General features: G+C 39.7%; 1 protein-coding gene and 1 long non-coding RNA gene across 2 annotated transcripts in view; one reads left to right on the top strand and one right to left on the bottom strand.

Moving 5' to 3' along the window:
* Positions 1-19,948, top strand: part of pkib (protein kinase (cAMP-dependent, catalytic) inhibitor beta) — a 28,262-nt gene extending 8,314 nt beyond the window's left edge. The window contains exons 2-3 of the mRNA XM_085149853.1: positions 17,160-17,311; positions 18,728-19,948. Coding sequence (XP_085005979.1) covers positions 17,170-17,311; positions 18,728-18,810 — 225 coding nt within the window. The 5' untranslated portion in view covers positions 17,160-17,169 and the 3' untranslated portion in view covers positions 18,811-19,948. The remainder of the gene's footprint in view (positions 1-17,159; positions 17,312-18,727) is intronic.
* On the bottom strand, positions 816-2,213 carry LOC146493626 (uncharacterized). Its single transcript, XR_014872147.1, has 2 exons — positions 2,094-2,213; positions 816-1,767 (listed from the first exon to the last, which is right to left on the bottom strand). It is a non-coding gene; the product is annotated as an uncharacterized LOC146493626 (long non-coding RNA).
* Positions 19,949-20,657: the final 709 nt, after the last annotated feature.

Raw genomic sequence — 20,657 nt, 5'->3', positions numbered from 1 at the left:
TGTTGGGCAACGATAAGAAAATAAAATATCGCGATAGAATATGGGTAAAACGCGCATGTGCAGTGCCTTTGTTTTTATACGCACATGGCGGCGACGGAGAATGAGGAGGACGAAAGCGGATCGTTGAAGGAAACAGATGAACCAGAATTGGTTTGTAAAAATGCTGCAGCTTCAGTGGTGTGGGACTGGTTTAGCTTTCGTCCGTCAGATACACAACAAAGCACTATTTTTGGTAGAGCATGCTAGATGGCCGTCGTTATTACCGTGTTGTTTGGAAAATACGGCACACTTAAAATCAATCCTTTGATTTTTCTGAAAATCGACAGTGCAGCTTATAATCCTGTGTGCCTTATGTATGAATTCTGGTTGTGTTTACTGACCTCGAAATGATTTTATGTCGTACACGGCGCTCGAAAATCTGTCAACTGTTTTAGTACGACTAAGCTACGAACCCGCACCGCTTGATGGATTGTCGGAGCATTACGGCTATCGTAGGCAGGAGCCTCGCGGAGTGATTCGTACTGTGCTTCAACATAATATTACCGTATTGTGTGTGTATAACCTCTTTTTAAGTTTTGTGGATATTATACATGGTTATGCTGAGGATATGTCGGCCAATTTCCACTGGAAATGCCTTTTGGTTAAACTGTCAGCAAGGAATTTGTATTTGCACTGTTAACTTTTTATATAACTTTAATGCACAAAAAAAACGCTGCTTGTTTAAGTGAAAATACATTGATGGGTTTTTTTTTTTTTGCAGTGTTTTGTCTAGTGTCAATTATATTGTCAGTTGTATCGTTATCGCAAATTTTCAAATGTATATCGTGATAAATATTTTTGGTCATATCGCCCTGCTCTAGCTGTGAAGGCTTTTTTCTGGAGAGACGGTTTGAAAATGCTGACCATTGTTCCTCTATTTAAACTATAGAACACATATACAGCCAATGACAGCCGTCCTTGCACTTTTCAATGTTGTGGATTCCTGATGTAGGTAAACAGGTTATATTTTAGCCCTATTTCATGTCTGGTCACTGAGATATAGTTGTTGTTGTTTTTTTCAGGAGAAGCTAAAGGAAATGCTGGGAAAATGCTCTTTGCTGATAAGTTTAAACTTCAGTATAGAAGTGGCTCTAACATCCTCTTCTATCACTGTTAGGTTAGAATTAGGAGGTCAGTGCAGCTTTAGTCACAAACAAACCCAACACAAAAGTGAGACGCCTCTGCTGACATAGGGTGACAGCTCTGTGTGCGCATGTGTGTTTGTGTGGACCAATGCCCCAATTGCCCGGGCAGCACATGTAGCTGCATCCGCCTGTGCCACATCGCTGCTGACACAACACTCTCTTCAGAGGATGCCTCAGGGTGGATGATGGCCTTGGTTGCACTTTGCAAAACAACAGGTTTTATGCCAATATATTGATATGACAGCAGTATGCACTGTCCTTCTTGCATCATGCATGTGCTGTGTAGCAATGGATATTACTAATTTAAGACTGTATACATACTATAATAATTATCATGCCAAAATTCGGATAAAAGACAATTTATTAATGCAAAATGTTCTTTATTGTCAAGATTTCTCAGATTTATTGTGTATCAACATTGGTTTTGGACTCTTGTTTAGAAAATAGTTAGCAAATAGCTTTTTGGACTCTTAATATCAACAGTGGGATTATAAATGATAAACAAAAACCTATCATGTGTCATGAGTATGCTAGTTATTCGGATGAATCGTTAATATATAGGGCAAAGGTCATGGTAAATGGCCTGCATTTGTATAGCGCTTTATTCAGTCCCTAAGGACCCCAAAGCACTTCACACTACATTCAGTCATTCACACATTCACACACTGGTGATGGCAAGCTACATTGTAGCCACAGCCACCCTGGGGCGCACTGACAGAGGCGAGGCTGCCGGACACTGGCGCCACCGGGCCCTCTGACCACCACCAGTAGGCAAACATGGGGTTAGTATCTTGCCCAAGGATATTTGGCATGCAGCCAGGAGACAGCCTGGGATCGAACCACCGACTGGTTCGATCGATTAGTGGCTGACCTGCTCTGCCACCTGAGCTACAGCCACCCAAATAGAACTCACAGATTCCTAATCTGAGTCCAAAGGTTTAAAAGGTTTTCTAATTCTTTCTGATCCATGTGCACCTTAGTTTGCTGTGGGAAAAAAAGCATGTGCTCTGTTTCTGATTTAAAAAAAATATTAATATTTTTTTAACAAGGATAACTTGAATAAATACAAAATGCAGTTTTTATATGATTTCATTAGATTCCAAACCTACCTGGCCCTGTGTAAAAAGTAATTGCCCTCTAAAACTAATAACTAATCGTGCCACTATGGGCAGAAAAAACTGTAGTCAAACATTTGTGATAACTTGCAACTTACTTAGTTGCAGAATTTTATATAATTTAGCCACACTGGATATTTCTGGAGTTTTTGAGCCTGGACTTTTAATGGCTCTAAAATAAAAGTGGTTGAACGGCCAAATCAGAGGTAGACTTGTAAGTGTGTTTCAGATCATTGTCATCTGAAGTGTACTTGAACTTTAGAACAGAAACTCATAGCCAGACATTCTCCTTTAGAAAGAGAGCAAAACTCATGGTTCCATCAGTTATAGCAAGTTGTCCGCGTCCTGAAGCAACAAAGCAGCTCCTGACCATCACACTACCACCACCATATTTGTCTCGTCTCTCTATATACTGTACTGTATATAGCAGAGATGACAATAAAGTTTACTTTGACTTTGACTTTGTTGGTATGATGTTCGTTTGTAAAATGTTGTGTTAATGCCAGATATAGAGGGCCGCACGTTCCAAAAAAATTCAACTTTTGTCGTGTCAATGCAGAGAATATTTTGTCCGAATTCCTGGGGATCATCAAAAAGGTTTTTTGGCAAATGTGTTTGTATTCTTTTTCTTAAGCAATACTTTTAGTCTTGGAACTAAATTGTAGATGCCATTTTTTGCCCAGTCTCTTCCTTATTGTCAAGTCATGAACACTCACCTTAACCAAGAAAAAGCTAGGCTTGTAGTTTTTTAGATGGTGTTCTGGGTTCTTTTGTGACCTCCTAGGTGAGTGGTTGATGCACTCTTAGAGTAGTTTTTGCTAGGCTGGCCATCCTTAGGAGGATTTAACACTGCTAAGTTTTCTCCAGTTTTGGATAATGGTTCTCACTCTTGTTTGCTGAAGTCCTGAAGCCTTAGAAGTATTTTTTTTTTTTTAAATCCAGATAGATGGATGACAGTAACGTTGTCTCTCATCTGTTAAGTTTCTTTAGATTGTGAAATAAGTGAGAAATTAGGAAAGGGTGAATATTTTTCACAGTACTGTATGTTTCCTTTGTTAATCTGTTTGCATGGGTTTTTACATGTTTATTTTTTTACCATGTTATTCCTGGAGGACTCCTCTCGAAGTTGGATCAAACTCTTAAAATTAATGTTTTTTTTTATGACGTAACTCAAATAAGATAAGTATTATAAGTTGTAACATTAAGTTCAAAGACATCTATATTAGTGTAGTGTACACTGGCGCCACCGGGCCCTCTGACCACCACCAGTACGCAACGGGTGAAGTGTCTTGCCCAAGGACACAATGACCGAGACTGTCCAAGCCGGGGCTCGAACCGGCAACCTTCCGATTACAAGGCGAACTCCCTCTTCTGTTACAAGAAATCAAGAAGATGAAACACTTTTCACAACCTGAGTAGAATTCCTACTTAGAAGATAGATAATGTGTGTGTTGACCTGTAAAGGGCAAGTAAAGATCATGCACCGAAGCCACCAATCCATTCTCACCTTCACTTAGTCTAATTAGAAACACCACAGAGATCAATAGCAACAGTTGTGTAATGAATGGTGAAATACAAAAAATAGGTCATTGCGTAGGGTTTGACAATGTGATTTTCTAATGTTTGACCTTTCCAATGGATCAAATTGCGGAGCTTATTTACGCACGGTCGAGATCAGTTCTTAATTAGAACGTGACGTCCAAAAGTCGTACTTCCCCCAAAACAGTCTGTTCTTCAGATCATCCCCAAAGCTTTTGCCAGCACTGCCTGCCAGCCATTCTCTACAGCTTTCTGTCAAGTGCGCTAATTGCTGTAAATAGCTGGGTGTTCTGTTGTTGTGATTGACCCTTCTGAAAAGCTGCTCAATCTGTCTCATATTTGGCAAAGTGGAGCCCATTTTATGGGCCTCGTTTTATAGAAAGGCTTGTTTTTGTTGCCACTGCACATTAAACATGGTTAATAACAGAGAAGGTGGTTTGCTTAAAAGGGCTTTGATGTGAAGTACTACTTGGACTTTGCCAGTAACAGTATAGCTGAATGATATAAAAATCCTTGTTATGTTGTGGATACTTTCTGAAACTCTGTTAGGACTGAATGATTGTGATACTGAAGTCCTTGTTTTTCCTCGTGAAGGATATACACCTTTCTCATCCTGCTATCTCAACTTTCCAGTCTTTGATGTCACACATGAAGTTTCTTATGACCGATCCAACATTTGGATGATATACTGGTCCATGCTGAGTTTATCGGCTTGAGACTCATCATAATCCTGCTTAGGTGATTACAAAGAATGAACAAACACACGTGTGCTTTGTATAATTCTAAATGATGAGTTTCATTTAACACTGAGGATGCACCAGTAAACCAACTGTCGTTAGAGTGGTGGGCCTCTCATGTTAGCTTAAACATATCCCCACTGGCTCCGAGTGGGAAAGGGGCCTTTTTCTGAAACACGTAGTACTGGAATTCTTTTCCAAGTACCAGAAAATATGGAATTCCTAAATTATGATGTTAGGGCAAAGAGTCTAAGTAAGCCTTGATGACCCAGTGGACCCCCTACTTCTGTAGCCTTATAAAATATACAGTGATGAGCCAGCAGCAGATTTATTTTGTTTTATTTCTAACAGTACTATGTAGAAACAAAGAGCTCTTCCAACTGAAAATTCGACTCTAGGGCTTTAAGACGGCATTTATAATCATCTGCCAGATCTGTTAGACAATGCTCCTTGGCCTTGAATGTAACACTAGGTTACTACTTAACGAAGTAATCTACTTATTTCACTTTTGGAAAGGTTAAAAATAGAGAAGCACACTGCAAAATCTGTACCATGGCTAGAGTACAATGCACAGATCTGTGGCATGTGTAAAAATTCAAAGCTGAAATACTTGCCAAGCCTGGTTAGTCGCTTAGCTACAATTGGACAGTTCACTTGTCTGTGAAGTGAACTGTTTCACTTCACCTTCAGAAAGATTACCCTCTGAAATAACATGTACCATTAATATAGGGCCTTAAATGTGATTTATGTTTAGTAAATCATTCGTAGATGTTCTTTTTTGAATAAAGGGATAAGATGGGTTTCTGGCTTCCAGAAACCCCCCAGACTGTAACATTTTGTGCACCATCCAAGTCATCCTGGTTTTTATGTACATGCTCACACTTGTAGCACAAGACCTTGACAGTTTCTGTTGCAAATTATCTACAAAGTAAAAGTCTACGCTGGTGAGTTTTCTGTCTGGTTTGTGAAACATAAAAGCAGGAAGCCTTGGTGAGAAGACGGGGCGCTCGGATCAGCGGGAAAGACGGAAGATTTGCCTGGGATGTTTGTGAGATCTGAAAGGACGCTGTGATCACACTGTCTCATTAGATCAGTCTCCCCTCTCCCTTTTCCCTCCATTTCTCTCTCTGTCTCTCTCTTCACTGCTGCTGCTTAGGAAGAAAAAGAAATATTGTAGCTTTTTGAAAACCAACTGCTGATATCAGTGTCGTGCTTCACCTCGTCTACACTCATAAATGCATGACCTTCTGTGCACCTGGTTTAATGTGATGATGAGGGCTATTTCCATCATTGCTTTGCTTAGTTGGGATTAAACGTATACCTTGATAGTTTTGCACTGCGTAATACTGCGACTACATGTCATGTAATCACATTTTTATTTTTATTAGAAAAACAAACAAACATACAACTGCAGTTGAATGTTTCCTACTCGGTTCCCCTCCTCCACTATATACTGTAGCTGCCTTCATAACAATGGTGCAGTTTCCATGGCAGCTACAGCATGTTAAGCTTTAGGATAACAGTTCAAAAAAAAGTCAGGAGAAGAACGGGGTCTAATCACAGGGTATGAGGAACTAAAAATAGCGAGGGACTTAATCCCAGGCATTATTTATTCATCTAAAACTTCTCGTGTCTGTGCCGGCTGTGTAAACATCACTTCTTTTGTAGCTCCTCTTCAGGCAGGCTGTTTTCCAGCCTAAACCCCCACAGTCTTACTGACTAATACGCTGACTATAGGCGAAGAGGGATGGACATATAGGGGTTGGATTTAGTGTGGTGACACAGTCTGTTGAGGGAAACTGCTTAAAAACTGCTCAGGATTAATATTTTACTGTTCCTCCTTCCTGAGCGAGCATGAGAGTCAGCGTAGCAGTGCACGTAACTATGAAAAACATCCGTACTGACAGCTGGCTGATGTGTAATTAAATATTTCTCTTGATGTTGCTGCAAATTGCGATAAAACGGCCTTATAATGTTACATTTAATCATTGCCAGCTCATATGCTATACTTGGTAAGAAGCTGTAGAGTGTGCAGTAGGTCTGCCTGTCACACTGCGAGAATGAGAGTGTGTTGTAGCTGAGCAGAGGTCAGCCTCAGGCAGCAGGCTCGGCCAGATTGCTGTGCACGGGGAAGAGAATCTATTATTGTCTCTTGTTTAGCGAGATGAACGCTTTGATGGATGTGACTTTGTAAAGTTACTACACTGAATTTGCCGGTTGATTAAATGGATTTTGCAGTGAAGAATATCATCAAGTGAGTTTAGGGAGTCCATCTACTTGAACTCAAATTTGAAGCACTTCATGTGAATATCTGTCTTTATCTGACTGCGTAAGTTATTAGTAAGGACATTGTTTTCCAGCTCCGACGTCTTTTCTTGATAACGAGTAATTAGATTGGCACCCGCAATGTTGTGAAAAAGTATTTCCCTTAGGCAAAAAAAGTAAGAAATCAGGATAGGGGCAAATACTTTTACACAGCACTATATTGATCACACAGATCACACAGATCAGGAATGTGAAAAACATTTTAACAACCTTTGCACTCAGATTATCAATGTGTAAATCCAATTTCATGATCTTAGCCCTTTATGTCATTGGTTATCGCTGATGTTCCAACTGGTATAATCAAAAGTCCAAAGTGTGTCATTTCGGGGTTTTTTAACTTCTCTGAACAACGTTGCAGAACCAAAAGACTTTAATATGCAATACAACTATGAAAATTTTGACTATAATGATAATTTTGTCTCAAAAAATTACTTTTATCCAATTTGTAGCCTGACATTTGTTTGTGTCAGCATGCAAACATTTATAGTGGCAAACAAAATAAAGAGAAAGAATTCAGGAAGGGGCATAGTGCTTCTTTACTATAATTAAACACTTAAGAGCTTTTTAATACAACCCACTTTCAAGCCTTCATACGTTGCTTTTATAAGCGCTTTTCTAACTGCCAAGGACACTTGGTCTTATGGTCTGAAGAAGCCATGGATTAAATAATCAACTTTGTGAATAATTGGCAACCCATTCTACCTCCTGAGTCAATGCCACCCTTGCTCCAGGTATCTGCAGATATTCAGTACCATCTGTTACCAGTGTTAAATTAATCAGCTGTATTCAGGACTTTCATTTGTTATGTTACCGTAACTGCAATAAAATCTCTTCAGCAGTTGTTATCCTCCACGTAATAAGAGGGAGTGAGAGAAACTGTCATTGAGAGCATTGCTGTCACAGCTTATTAGTCACATAAACTTACTTAACCATCCAGCATTTAGATTGAAACCAGACCTATATGTGCGCTAGATATGAGCTTGGAGAGTAATTTTCACATCACAATCGTTAACCATTTTACAGCTCTGGCTATAATTTCCATTCATGGACAAAATAAGAAAGAATGAAGGTATCATCTGGTTAAATATGGTCAATTCAAATTTGTGTTGCTTTGAATTGCTTTGAGTTAAGTAACGTTTAATGGAGTGTTTTTACAGTTGCTGTATGTATGTATGTACTTTGGGGACACAGTGTCCTTATTTAGAATCAATTTCTAGTTCCCCTCGAGTGTCTTCAGTCATTGCACAGAGGAATGATTTTGTGGTTATGAGGTTATGTTGTCCTCGGTGGTTTATATGGTTCCATTTAGAGAAATGGTGTCTGTTCTATTTAATGAAAAAAAAGAGAGATTTGTGCCAACTGTTTTCTTTTAAAATTAATATGCATTATTAGTCTTTTACCGGATATGAATTGAACACTAAACACTCTGAAGTTATGAAACATTACAAAATTCAACATACAGTAATTTAAAAAATTAATTATATACCTATATGTTTAGAGCCAGACTTTAGTTCTGCTCCCTAAATTTTACAACATAGTTTTTGGATATTCCAGATAAACTTCTGGAACACTTCGTGGACCCAAATGTAGGCAACCGGAGACAGTGGTGAAGGATAACAAAAGGCGAGCCTTTATTGATGGCTGAGCATGTGGAACCGAGAAAACTAATCCAAAACCTAAACTGGGGAAAAAAGAAACAAGAAACCAAACTAGAAAACCTGAACCGCTGACTGAGAGCAGAGGTAACACAGGGGATGACAGGCAGAAGGACCAATGAAGAACAAAGGATAACACACACTAAATATATACAGAGGGAACCAAGGAAATGGCACACAGGAGGGAGACACAGCTGAACCGAATCAACATGATGAGACATGGAGGACATAAACACGTGCAAAGACACAGATTCAGAGACACGGGCTTTACACGGAGACATGACTGACTTGGAAACAGAGAGAACATGGGAACCAAAACCTAAAAACTAGAAATCTTAGTCAAAGACATAACCAGAATAAACCAAAACGTAATATAATATTCATTAATGAAAAAATACTGAGTCATCAGAGTCAGGACCATGTCTGTTCGTTGCATTTTATATTGTAAATGTTAGCAGAGACGCTACCAAAAGCTTCAGTAAATGACATGCATCATATTGTGATTTGTTGGTAAAGGTTTGTTGGATCGACTTTCAAGTTTGGCATTTTCTCCACACGACAGAAGGGAAATTATGTTGACATCAGTTGTGTGGATGCACAGTCTAAGATATCGAGCTCTCAGCGTTGCTTTCTTTTTGCTACTCGTGGTTTCTTTCTGTTAGGACTGAGCTTTCTTGCTTAGCCTCCTTCCACTTGCATTTCCATTGAGAGTAGCAGGCGCCATTGTAAAAGCCAACAAGGCTTCTTCTGAAAAGACCCTTTTTCCTTGACACCGAGAGCCTGTGAGGTTGGTTGGAGACAATGCCCTGTGCTGTTGTTGTCGAAACTAACCTCCAACATCAAATGTGTTTAGTGCTGTTTAAAGCCTTCCCTTTTAAAGCTTGAGAAGCAGACATGTGAAAGTGCTTTTACTCCATTTGCACATACCCACATGGCAAATGTAAGTGGATAGTTTTAGCTGCATGATTATTTACACAGTAGCCCCATGACAGGATGTCTTTAGTACGTGGTGTATAATATGGTACAAAATAATAGCGGTGGCTGTGTTTAGGAATAGCCTGGATAGCAATTTGCAACATTAATGAGTTTTTATGTAATTGCAGAGCTGTGACGAGTTTGAAAGAAGAAGAGGAGAAAATAGACTTTACCTTTCCTCTGTTTTTTTTATTGTAAGCCAGCTTCAACCTCTGTTTATTTTATGAAAAGACTTGTATAACATAAACCTTTTGCATAATTCACCTGCAGCTTGTTCCTGTGTCTGCCTGAGCTGGCACATATACCTTATGTAGGTCAGTTTACTTGACAAGATAATCCCATCTAAACTGTTGATGGATTATCAGCTAAAATTAAACTGTTCGCATGATGGGTCACTGCCTGTTCAGTGCTTAATCCAGTAGCTCAATGAAAGTTACCATGTGTTCTAATTAGGACCGGAATAACAATAGCTATTACTGATTCTGATATTTCAGCAGTGAAGCCACTGAAAGCCAGTGATTTTAGCTGGCTAAACAACTTCTTAACCTCTCAGCTTCCACTTCAGTCTGACAGTTTAAAAACCCCCAGAGCTGAATCATCCTGGAAAGCTGTCAGATCAGCAGTGACTGATTGTGGCCACCACCTGGTATTAAATGAAAAGTTGTTATAGCAAGTCAGTGTAAGAGCCAAAGTTTGGTTTTAATTAGCAGCATTAACAGTCAAAGCTGAGCTTTTCAGTGATAATCAGTTTCTCAGCTTGAGAAGCCTCTGAGCCAGACTGAAACTTCAGAGAGACAAGCTATCCATCCTACTGCTTGACCCAAACGCCTATTGTTAGACTCCAAGCTGAAGAAAGAGAAGCTTTGACACGTGGGCCCTGAAGGTGAAATTTGGAACGATATTCTGGATTCGCCTACAGTATAAACTTACTGAATGGCTAAATTTAGTACTGCAGCCACAAAGTAATTCACTTGAAATCACTTAAAGTTGCAGGTGTGACGTGGTCACGTGAACACAGATGGCTCATTCTATGTATTTATAATTGAATTTAATGGTAGTGATTTGAGAAACATGAGGACAGCCGATGCTGTTCAGTTTACCCCTTTGACTTGCACATTGAGTCTCGGTTAATATTGCAACAAAACACTGTAATTAAGAGTGCCAAATAATCATCGAATATTTAAAACCAACTGGTAAATATGACGGCTTTACACTTAGGTCTGTAATTTGTTGGACAAAGACAGAATTTTTGTAGTTTTGCTTCTATAATCCACCACAACAGACTTGAAATCAATCAATATGTGATTCAAATTCAGACTTTCTGCTCTAGCAGATGAAATTCTGTATCAACTGTTTGGGAATTTATTTGGAAAGTTTTCTGTTTTAAATGCACACTCCTCCATTTGTAGCCTCGAAAATAATTGGACAGTTGACTAACAAGCAGTTTCATGGCTAGCTGATGGTTTCTGTGTTATTTTATGAAATGAAGCAAACATCCGAAGTTGATTCAAAAAATGTTGAATATGTGTTTTGTTGTTTTTATAGTTTTAGTGTTGAATCCCAAAGTGTTGTCAGTTTAAGTGAAGAAGGCCACAGTTATGTTGAAAAAAACAAAACCAAAGATAAAGCTTTCAGAGAGAGCAAAGCCTTGAAGTGACCAAATCCACAATCTGGTATATTCTTTACAAAAAGCAATGTACAGGCCAGCTCACCATCAATAGGGCCTGGAAAAACATCAAAAGACAAAGTGCATGATGACATTTCCATGGTTAAGAAAAACAGCCTCACAACTAGGGACGGGTACCGGTATCCGGTGCCATGATGGCACCAGTTCTGACATAAACGGTAGTAACCAGACTGAAAAGCAGAGCACATTTCGGTGCTTTATTTTCCTGAGCTGTGATACACTTTAGATTCTAGCCAATCATTTTACATTTCCGAGGATAGTAGGCGGGCCCAGGTACGTACGTTCTTTTAGAGCAGAGCTACAGATTAAAAATGCCCAAGGCGAAGCGGTCAAAAGTCTGGCTGTGCTTCACAGCAAAATATGCAAACTCAGCAGCCTGCAACAAGTGCTTTAAGCTGATACTGTCAAAGGAAGTAACACCTCTAATCCGATGAAACACCTGGCGACGCATAGCATTTTTTTTAAAAGCCGAGAAATGCACCGTATTTGATAGCTTGCTGCGAGACCTCACACCGTGCACATCTACTGCGGGTGGGTTGCCTGTTATCGGACCCGGAGTTAGCAACATCCCCCAAAAACCCGAAGAGTAGAGTCCTGGCCCCTAGCCCTGCCAGTGTAGCAGAAATGATGACGGATGATGATGGCAGCAGCAGCCGTTCTTCTCTGCGTGAGTAGCTTAATGTTGTTCGTGTGTAATTTTCGTTGAGTAGGCTAACCACATTATTACATTAATGCATGTAAGGTGAACTAGCAAACACCGTCGTAGCTACATGCGGCTGTCTTCTTGTTTGATGGCAGATACTCCCTTCACCCTGGCTAAAATGACCAAAGAAAAAGTGGAAAACAGCTAAACATGAGAGGTTTTTGGACAAAGTTTGTGTTTTTTCCATTGTTTAAGCACTGCTTCCAGCCAAGAGTGATACCATATATGCCCCATAGCTGCAGAAAAGGCTAACATTGTTATCTTTTTACAAAAAAACAGCTGAACATGAGAGGTTTTTGGACCAATTTTGTTTTCTCCATTCTTTAAGCACTGGTTTGAGCACCATTTAAGCACCGGCACCATTTCAAAAGTACCGGTTTGGCACCGGTATCGGATAAAACCTAAACGATACCCATCCCTACTCACAACATCTAAAGAAGTCAAGAACATTATTAGGGAGGGAGGCGTATCAGTGTCGAGGTCCCTTCATAAATGGAAATAAAGAGTGTTTACAACAAGGCGCAAACCACTGGTTACACGCAAGAGGGCTGGATTAGACTAAATTTGTACCAGAACGATGGGAAAGGAAAAGGTTCCAGAAGGAAAGGAACAGCTCGTGATATGAAGCATGTGATATCATCAAAGAGGTGGAGGCAGTGTTATCACATGGGCATGAATGACTGCCAGTGGAACCAGGTCACTAGTGTTTATTGATGATGTGACTGATAGAAGTAGCAGGATGAATCCTGAAGTGAACAGACCTGTACTCTGCTGAGACTCGCCAAATGATGCAAATGGATAATTTCCCAAAGCACACTACAAACGCAAGAGTTTCTCAAGAGCAAAGAAATTGGATACGCTTCAATTGTCAAGTCAGTCACTTTAAACTAAAGCCAATAGAGGACATTTTTAAGTTATTAAATAGAAAACTGAAGACAGACAGACCCATAAGGAAGCAGCAAGTGAAGGCAGCTACCGTAAAAGCTCAGCACGGGACCTCAAGGGGGAAAACACAAAAACCTTTACTCTCTTTGGACGAATAGTCTGACATCTGACACCTCAACTAGAAGTAGTGTGCGTCCGATTATTGTGTAATCGTCAACAGGCTTCTGCTTCTTTTCCTTCAGATGCAAAATTTCTGAACATACCACCTGCTTCATCTTCTGTCTGAAGCCAGTTTCCCTTTTTTTTTTTTTTTTTTTAACATTTTCTAAGAAAAATACACTTTTCCGGTTTAATCAAATACTATTATTATGAAAAGTCAAGGCTATCACTGTAATGACGAAGATGTGCACGTGGATCACAGACTCCCAATATTGAGTACTCCGAAAGAGCTGTCATTATATTTCATTCTATATATTTACGTTTGTTTTATATATACACTGAGTCTAATCAGCTAATGACATGGAGGCATGTAGACTGCCGTTTAAATTAAGAATCAGAATTGGGGAAACAAGGTGACTTAAGTAACTTTGAATGTGGCATTGTTGTTTGTGCCACATGGGCTGGTCTGAGTATTTCAGAAACTGTTGAAATCTTTAGGGTTTACAAAGAGTGCTCCAAAAAAGAGAAGCTACCCAGTCAGCTGAGCTTCTGCAGGTGAAAATATCTTGTTTGACATTACAGGTCAGAGGAGAATAGTCAGTCTTCTTCAAGCTGATAGGAAGCCAACAGTAACTCAGATAACTACTTTTGATATCTTAGGTGTGGAGAAAAGTGTTTTCGTACACACAGCTAGGGCAAGACACTAAAGCAATAAAGATATGTAGTGCACAATAACCTTTCCTCACTAGAGATACATGGGATAGGGTCAATATAAAGTCAGTAAATCCCATTACTTCCTTGTTTTGACAGACCACATGAAAGGGAGTGAGCATCATCAAAGACAAAATGAAAACAGAAAATGTTAACTCGGGTGGTCGAGTTTCTGAATATGACAGGTTAAAGTGCAAAAGACGAGGACATTGTTAAAAGGAAGAATCAGAGGAATTCAGTGTAGCATACACTACATACTTGTTCCCACAAAGGCCAGCTACACCACAAATTGTTTTCACCCTCTGCAGTGGTGGCATCCTCATAGTGTACAGTTGCCTGTTTATCAGTGCAGTGCGATGCATTGAACAATGCAAGAATTTTTCTTAGAAACAAAGAGACACAGTAATATTGTAAACGCAGCAGCCTAGTTTTTAAAAGACGTGTTGCCAGGAAGCTGATGCTGATTAAAGTAATTGACCCTCGCTACCAACTCCCTGGGCATAAAAAGTTCTCTCAGGCAGCTCTACACAGAGTGCAGAGACATAGTAGTCAGGCCTCACTGTCCACTGCTCTCTCTTTTTTAAATCTTATTTTATTTATTTATTGTCTAGAAGCAAAAGTGAACAACAATTGAGTATGATTTTTTTCATTGTGCATTTCTAGTTCCATAATGTTCTGTCTGTCGTGGTCACCTTCTGACAGAATATAAATAATGTTTCAATGAAAAGGAACCTGATCTTCACCTGGGAATAAAAAGGAACCTTTAAGCTTGACAGAAATAGTGATTTGGTTTATATCACGATATACAATCATATACACAGGTGACCAGTGGCAGAAAACTAGATCCAGTGCCATCTGAGTGCTGCATCAATTGGCGGATACAACTGATGGAAGTTGACATGGCCAGTAAGCTGTTTTATTTCAACTGCTGACCTAGAAGAAGAGCAGTGAAGAATTTTAAATATATATAGTATTTTTGTCATGTCAGAGCTTATTTTCTTTTATATCTCTAAGTCCTTAAAGTCTGGTAGTATTTTCAGGTTAATCTCAAAATACAACATTTTGTTTTCCTGTGCTTGCATTTGTTAGAATCCTACCCAGCCTTGATGTAATTGTCTACCCACTGATCAGCTATATTTTTAATGACTTTGTATATTTAGATTTGACTATTAAGAATGAGAAAAATAATGGATTTTTTGGGAGATATTAAATAAAAGGGAAAAAAATCAAACATACAGTTGAATTGTAAATAAATGCAATCAACTAAATAAATAAAGTATGAAAATGAATTGTTTGAATGGGCCCCGGACAGAGTATTGGTAACAGCATTTTGACATCAATTAATCAAAGCTGCATGAATTATTAGCAACTTGCTGTGTGTACATCCTGTGAGGTATGGAGGAGGGTGGACACAGGCTTTGTGGAAAATGTGATTACACATTTTTACTCATTTACACATTTATGTTAATCGTAGGTAGATTTTTCAGAATTATATATTGAGCTTGATAAATGCTACATATTTTAAGACCAAAGGTACGTACATGTTTTAAAGTATCTCAGTCATAGCCATGATTCCTACCTGCAGCCACAGTTTTAGCTGCCAGCATGCAATAATGTAAACATGTTGGAAGCAAAGTGCCTTTCTCTATGGAGACATTTAAAGCTTAGATGAGCTCAGTAGCAAGGCTTCAACTGTGCTCGAGGCTAACAGATGGTCAACTTATGGCCCTCTTTTTGAGGATGGTGTGTGTGCGAGTTTATAGCTGCACGTATGCATTAACTCACACGTCAGCCCTTTGTTGAGAGAGAGCAATGGGAACTGAGATTTCGCTCCACAGAATGGTATGGCTATTTAAAGGGAGGCAACACAACAAAAGGGGGAGACTGGGAAGAGAGAGGGAGATAGTGAGCGAATGGATTCCAGTCATATGTTTACCTGCCAGTGGTGCTTTTTCTGTACTGTTGCCATGGCAACAACGGCTCGCTGTATGTGTGTGTGTGCTGCGAGTCTGTGAGACAAGGGATGTAATTCTGCCTGTCACCAGTGTAGCCTGGAGCTGACTCCCCAGCTGCTGGTTGCCATGAGACCAGACAGACACATCCTCCTTTTCAGTGATGAATCTTTTCTCTGGATGCTCAAATCACATTAAGTACATTTTGTTTTCTGAGAAATGTCAAAATTAATATCCACTGTTAGACTATGTATAACATAAAACGTAGTGTCAACTTTTTAAAAGTGTTGGGATTAAAACTACTAGGGTAGATATAGGGATGATTAACAGGCTAACTATATCATTAAAGATGTACCCCACACAGCTTTTCCCCATGCAGTATACACTAAACAAAAACAGCACACTGTGATTTGATTGAGTGAATTGTTACAAAATAAGACCTGGAACGTCCTCTCTTCAAAAATGGCATGCCATTTTATATCTGCATCCATGCTTTTAAACATTTGATATGTTGTACTAAGACTTTTTCTTTGAAAAATATATTCTAATTTAAATTTGGTGCCAGCAACACCGCAAAAAAGTGTAACAGGGAACAGAGTTGGAACATGTTACAACTAATTGCTTGCATCAAAGAAAGGTCGAGTGTTCCAGAAGTAAAGATTGAGAGGCGAGCAGCCCAATATTTTAATAATGTTTTTCAGCGTGAAACTGCTAAAAATGTCACAATATTCAAACAAACAGAGAATCTGCAGAAGTCTCTGTGTGCAAGGGGCAAGGCAGTGATGGAAACACAACTTGAATGACTGTGATATTCAGGCCTTCCTATGACACTGCATTGAAAACAGTTGCAGCCTGCTCAGCATGTAAAGCCCTTCATTTGTTCAACAAACTTCTTGGTCGTTGCTAGCTAACTAACAAACTAAGCAAATGGTTGACCATTTACCGTAATATCAAACTCTGAAAAACAAGATGAGAAAAGGAACTAGAAGTTACAAGTAAAAAAATTAGAACCACAAACCAAATATAAGCTGTGTTTTTAGATGTTAAACATGTCACATTGACATTCTCAATATTTTTTAATGATTATATTTATAGGTTTCAGAGGCCAATTTGACATTCACAGGTTTTTGTCCTTTTATACCTTATAGATGTATTTTACAGAGAGCTATGCCCCTCTGCCTCCACCGGTTGAAGCAGATGACTACCCTTCCCTGAGTCTGGTTCTGCCTGAGCTTTCTTCCTGTTAAAAAGGAGTTTTTCCTTCCCACTCTCACCAAATGCTTGCTCATAATAGGTTGATCTGATTGTTAGAGTTTTCTCATAGGGTCTCTTGTAGGGTATTTACCTCATAATGTAAAGCGCTTTGAGGCAACTGTTGTTGTGATTTAGGTAACTCACGAACAAAGCAGAAATACTGCTCAGGTGAGTTAAATTCATGTATCATACCTTATCATACAAGGTATGATACATGATACATTCTTTTTAAAGGGTGGGTAAAATCGTAACATTGTACCTTCCTTTTTTTCCTGAAGAGTTCCTGAAATGACCGAAGTGGAGCCAGTGCTGGACTTTGCCTCCTCGGGGCGCTCAGGGAGGAGAAATGCCCTGCCTGATATCCTGGGCTCTCCAGCAGGTGTAAACCCTGGTGATTTACCTCTAAAACTGGCTGAGCTATCCCTAAAAGGTGATATTTCCTTTTAAATGTGTGTTGTTGTTTTTTAACTTAGTACTTTAGTATGTGAAGCAATATATTTGATTATTTAGAAACAGTATAATGTAAATTAAGGACACTTTGAGAGATGTTTTTGTGAACTTGACTGAGATATTTGATCCCCGGAAGCCTTTTTGTGGCTCATCTTTGGCTTGAAGCTATGGCAAAGTTTTTGAGATTTAGGAAAGGTTGTCCTTGTCTAAATACATCTCCATTTAGTAGCAGATGGGTGAGCTTTAGGCTATGAATGTCACTAGGGAAATGCTGCCCATTTCCCTGTCATGCATCACAATTGCTAAAAGTGTGTAGCTACCAGGAGTGCCAAATTTGGGCCACTGAGCATCTTTGGCTGCATGTGTAGAAAACAAATTAGCATCTAACATAACACAACATGGTCGTGCAATTCATCTAAGGCTACGTTCACGCTGCAGGCGAAAGCGCATCAAATCCGATTTTTTTTTTTTTTTACCCTATGCGACCCATATCCGATCATGGTATGACAGTGTGAACAGCACAAATCCGATATTTTCAAATCGGATCTGGGTACTTTCGTATGTGATCCTGAATCCGATACGTATCTGATGTTTTAGAAAGCGACTGCTGTTTGAATGGTCATGTCGCATTATATCAGTCTTTTACGTCACTGACACAAGACAGATGCCAATTATCAGCGCCGGAGAAGACATCGCGAACGCTTCCTGGCCATCCGGTGAAACTGCTGGGAAGACAACATTGGAGAAACGTTAACATTTTATTTGTACTGCATAATCTGCAGATTCTGACAGAAATCTGCAACTATCCTTTGAAGCACCGCTCCTCTCTAAAACAGCAATAAGGACAATTATTAGGTTATCTACATTATTATGTAAATAACAAAATAACTTAAAGCAAAAATTGGGAAACGTGAAGTCTGAAGTCTTTATATTAAGGGCCATCAGTCAAACAATATTGTTTGCTCTGGGTCTAAACAGAGCGCATTGTGTGTGACATCTTCTTTTGCGCATGCGGGCCGCTTTGAGCGTTCACACTAGAGCGCGTTTGCTGTCACATTTTATTTGTAGTGTGAACGAGCAGACAAAAAAATCGGATTTGATCAAAAAATCGGAATTGAGCATTAAGACCTGCAGTGTGAACGTAGCCTTACAGACCCCAAAAATGAAAATAAAGGTTTGCTCGCATGAACTCGGATCTTTTGGAATTCCTCCAGCAGTGGCAGAGAGACACTTTGTTTGCCTCCATTGGGGTTTCTGAAAAAAATAGCAGCCTTAAAATGAAAGCAAAAGCAAAAAATGCCAAGCACATCGCCGTCACAGTCATTTATGAACAATAGCTTTGGAAAGAAATTCCACATTTGTGCCTTTAGAAGTCATTTTTGAGTTTTGTGTGCAGATGGTCCGGGAGGGGCTCAGTCACCCACGGCGGAGGAGCCACCAGCACCGCCAGAAAGCTCAGATGGGAAAGAGGGATCATAGGGACTCGTTTATTTACCTCCCCGGAGGCCTACAGAGATAACCTGAGAGAGGATGAGGAACGAGGCAGAGGGCGACCTATGGGAGAATGAGTGATGATCTGTGGAGAGTCACACCGTTTGCGAGGCAGCTGAGCCACGGAGGGAGGGTGATGGACCCACTCCCAAAGGACTGGAGCCAAGAGCTTAGGACTGTTTTGGTACTTTCTAAAAAGAGTCAGACGTCACCTAGTTCTGAACCACATAGTGTGTGCACGTGTGCATATATGCATAAATGCGGATACGCTACATTGGGAATAAAAAGGACAATGACCGATTGTGTCCTGTACACTCTTTATTACTATTTTTCTATGATTTATTTAAAACAAAAGAAAAAAGGAACTTGTGAGTCAAAATGTAACGCATCATTTTCCTTGCATTTCCTGCAGATCTCTGTTTTGTAGCTCTGTGTGTTCTTTGACAGTAGTTTAACTGCAGCCTGTAGTGGCTCGATCCTTTTTAACTCATTACACGACTTAAGAAAACTGGGAACTGTGTTACCCGGCTCATTTATGCTTTTTACACTAAATATGTATGATCTAGTGTGCATTTTCAAATGAGTCTATAACTACACTGCAGTTGTACAGTTTGTATCCTTCATCACCAGACTGTTTTAACCATAACAGCAACCAGGGACTCTTTGCACTTTTTAGGGATGATTTGGTGCAACGTGATGATATGGCAACCAAATAAAGAGTAGTCCATATCTTGAAACATTCCTTTAGAGAATAGTTTCCCACTGCCAACACTACTTCAGTGTAATACTGAGAGAAAATTTAAGATTTCATTTTGTTTTTGTTTCATTGTTTTGCTTTTCAAAGTCTCTTCATTTTCCAAATATCTGAAAATGTGCCTAGTGGCAGTTTGCAACTAAAAGTGGGTGTTGTGTTCTTTCTCTGTGAGGTACTGTTATTGCAAATTCCGGGGCTCTTGATATTTCCTCAGTTTTAATAGGAGGTATCGTTTAAAAAAAAAAACGCATCTGAACTACTTGGACTGTGGATGAAAGAAGAAAACACTGGCCGTAAAATCCATGTGGACAATCAAATTTCGATTTGCAGCAAAATCAAGTGTGGAGGTTTTTTTTGGGGGGGGGGGGGGGGGGGGGGGGGGGGGGGGGGGTGGGGGGGGGGATTTGTCTGCAGTGACAGCAGCATACGCTTGGGCGCGGGTGCAAGCGTTAACAAATGCTGCAACCTCCACAATGTGTTTCTAGTGCTGAAAATGGCAGCAGTTCCCCTTCTGTCTCGCTCGCACGGAGAAAAGTCTGTTCGCGCTCATCAACACATGAGCAGAACTGTGAATAGGACGCGAGCTGGAGAGTGAGAAACAACAGCAAGAGTTCACACTTTGCCAGCTATCCCCTCTCTGCTACTGTACATATACTATATTGTAGTAAACTCCGTGTGTGTCATACATGCTGCCTGTATGATTACTGGACTGTACCCACAAACAAAAGGTGTTTTGTAATTGTCTCTATTTGAAGATGTGTTGACTGGTGGCCTGTCTTTATGTGGATGTGTTTCACAAATGCAACAAGGAAAACCTGACGTGCTGCTGCCCAGTCTGTCTTTATTCCTTTTTTTGTTTTGTTTTCTATGCTGTACTGATAAAGTCTCTGTGGTCTGTCTGACGCTGATCAACACATTTTAAGAGACCGATGAATCAGAGGTGTATGTTGTAGTGTCCTGGTGCATATATTTTACTTAACTGGATTGAATCCTTTATGTTGATTCTATCTGGTGGTGAAAATTGCCATATTAAATCTCCAAGCTTTACCTATACTGCAGTGTGTTGAATATTTTTTACTAA

This window comes from Neolamprologus multifasciatus, chromosome 22 (genome assembly GCF_963576455.1).
Source record: "Neolamprologus multifasciatus chromosome 22, fNeoMul1.2, whole genome shotgun sequence".
Taxonomy (NCBI): Eukaryota; Metazoa; Chordata; class Actinopteri; order Cichliformes; family Cichlidae; genus Neolamprologus; species Neolamprologus multifasciatus.
This window is presented reverse-complemented; position numbering and strand designations above follow the sequence as displayed.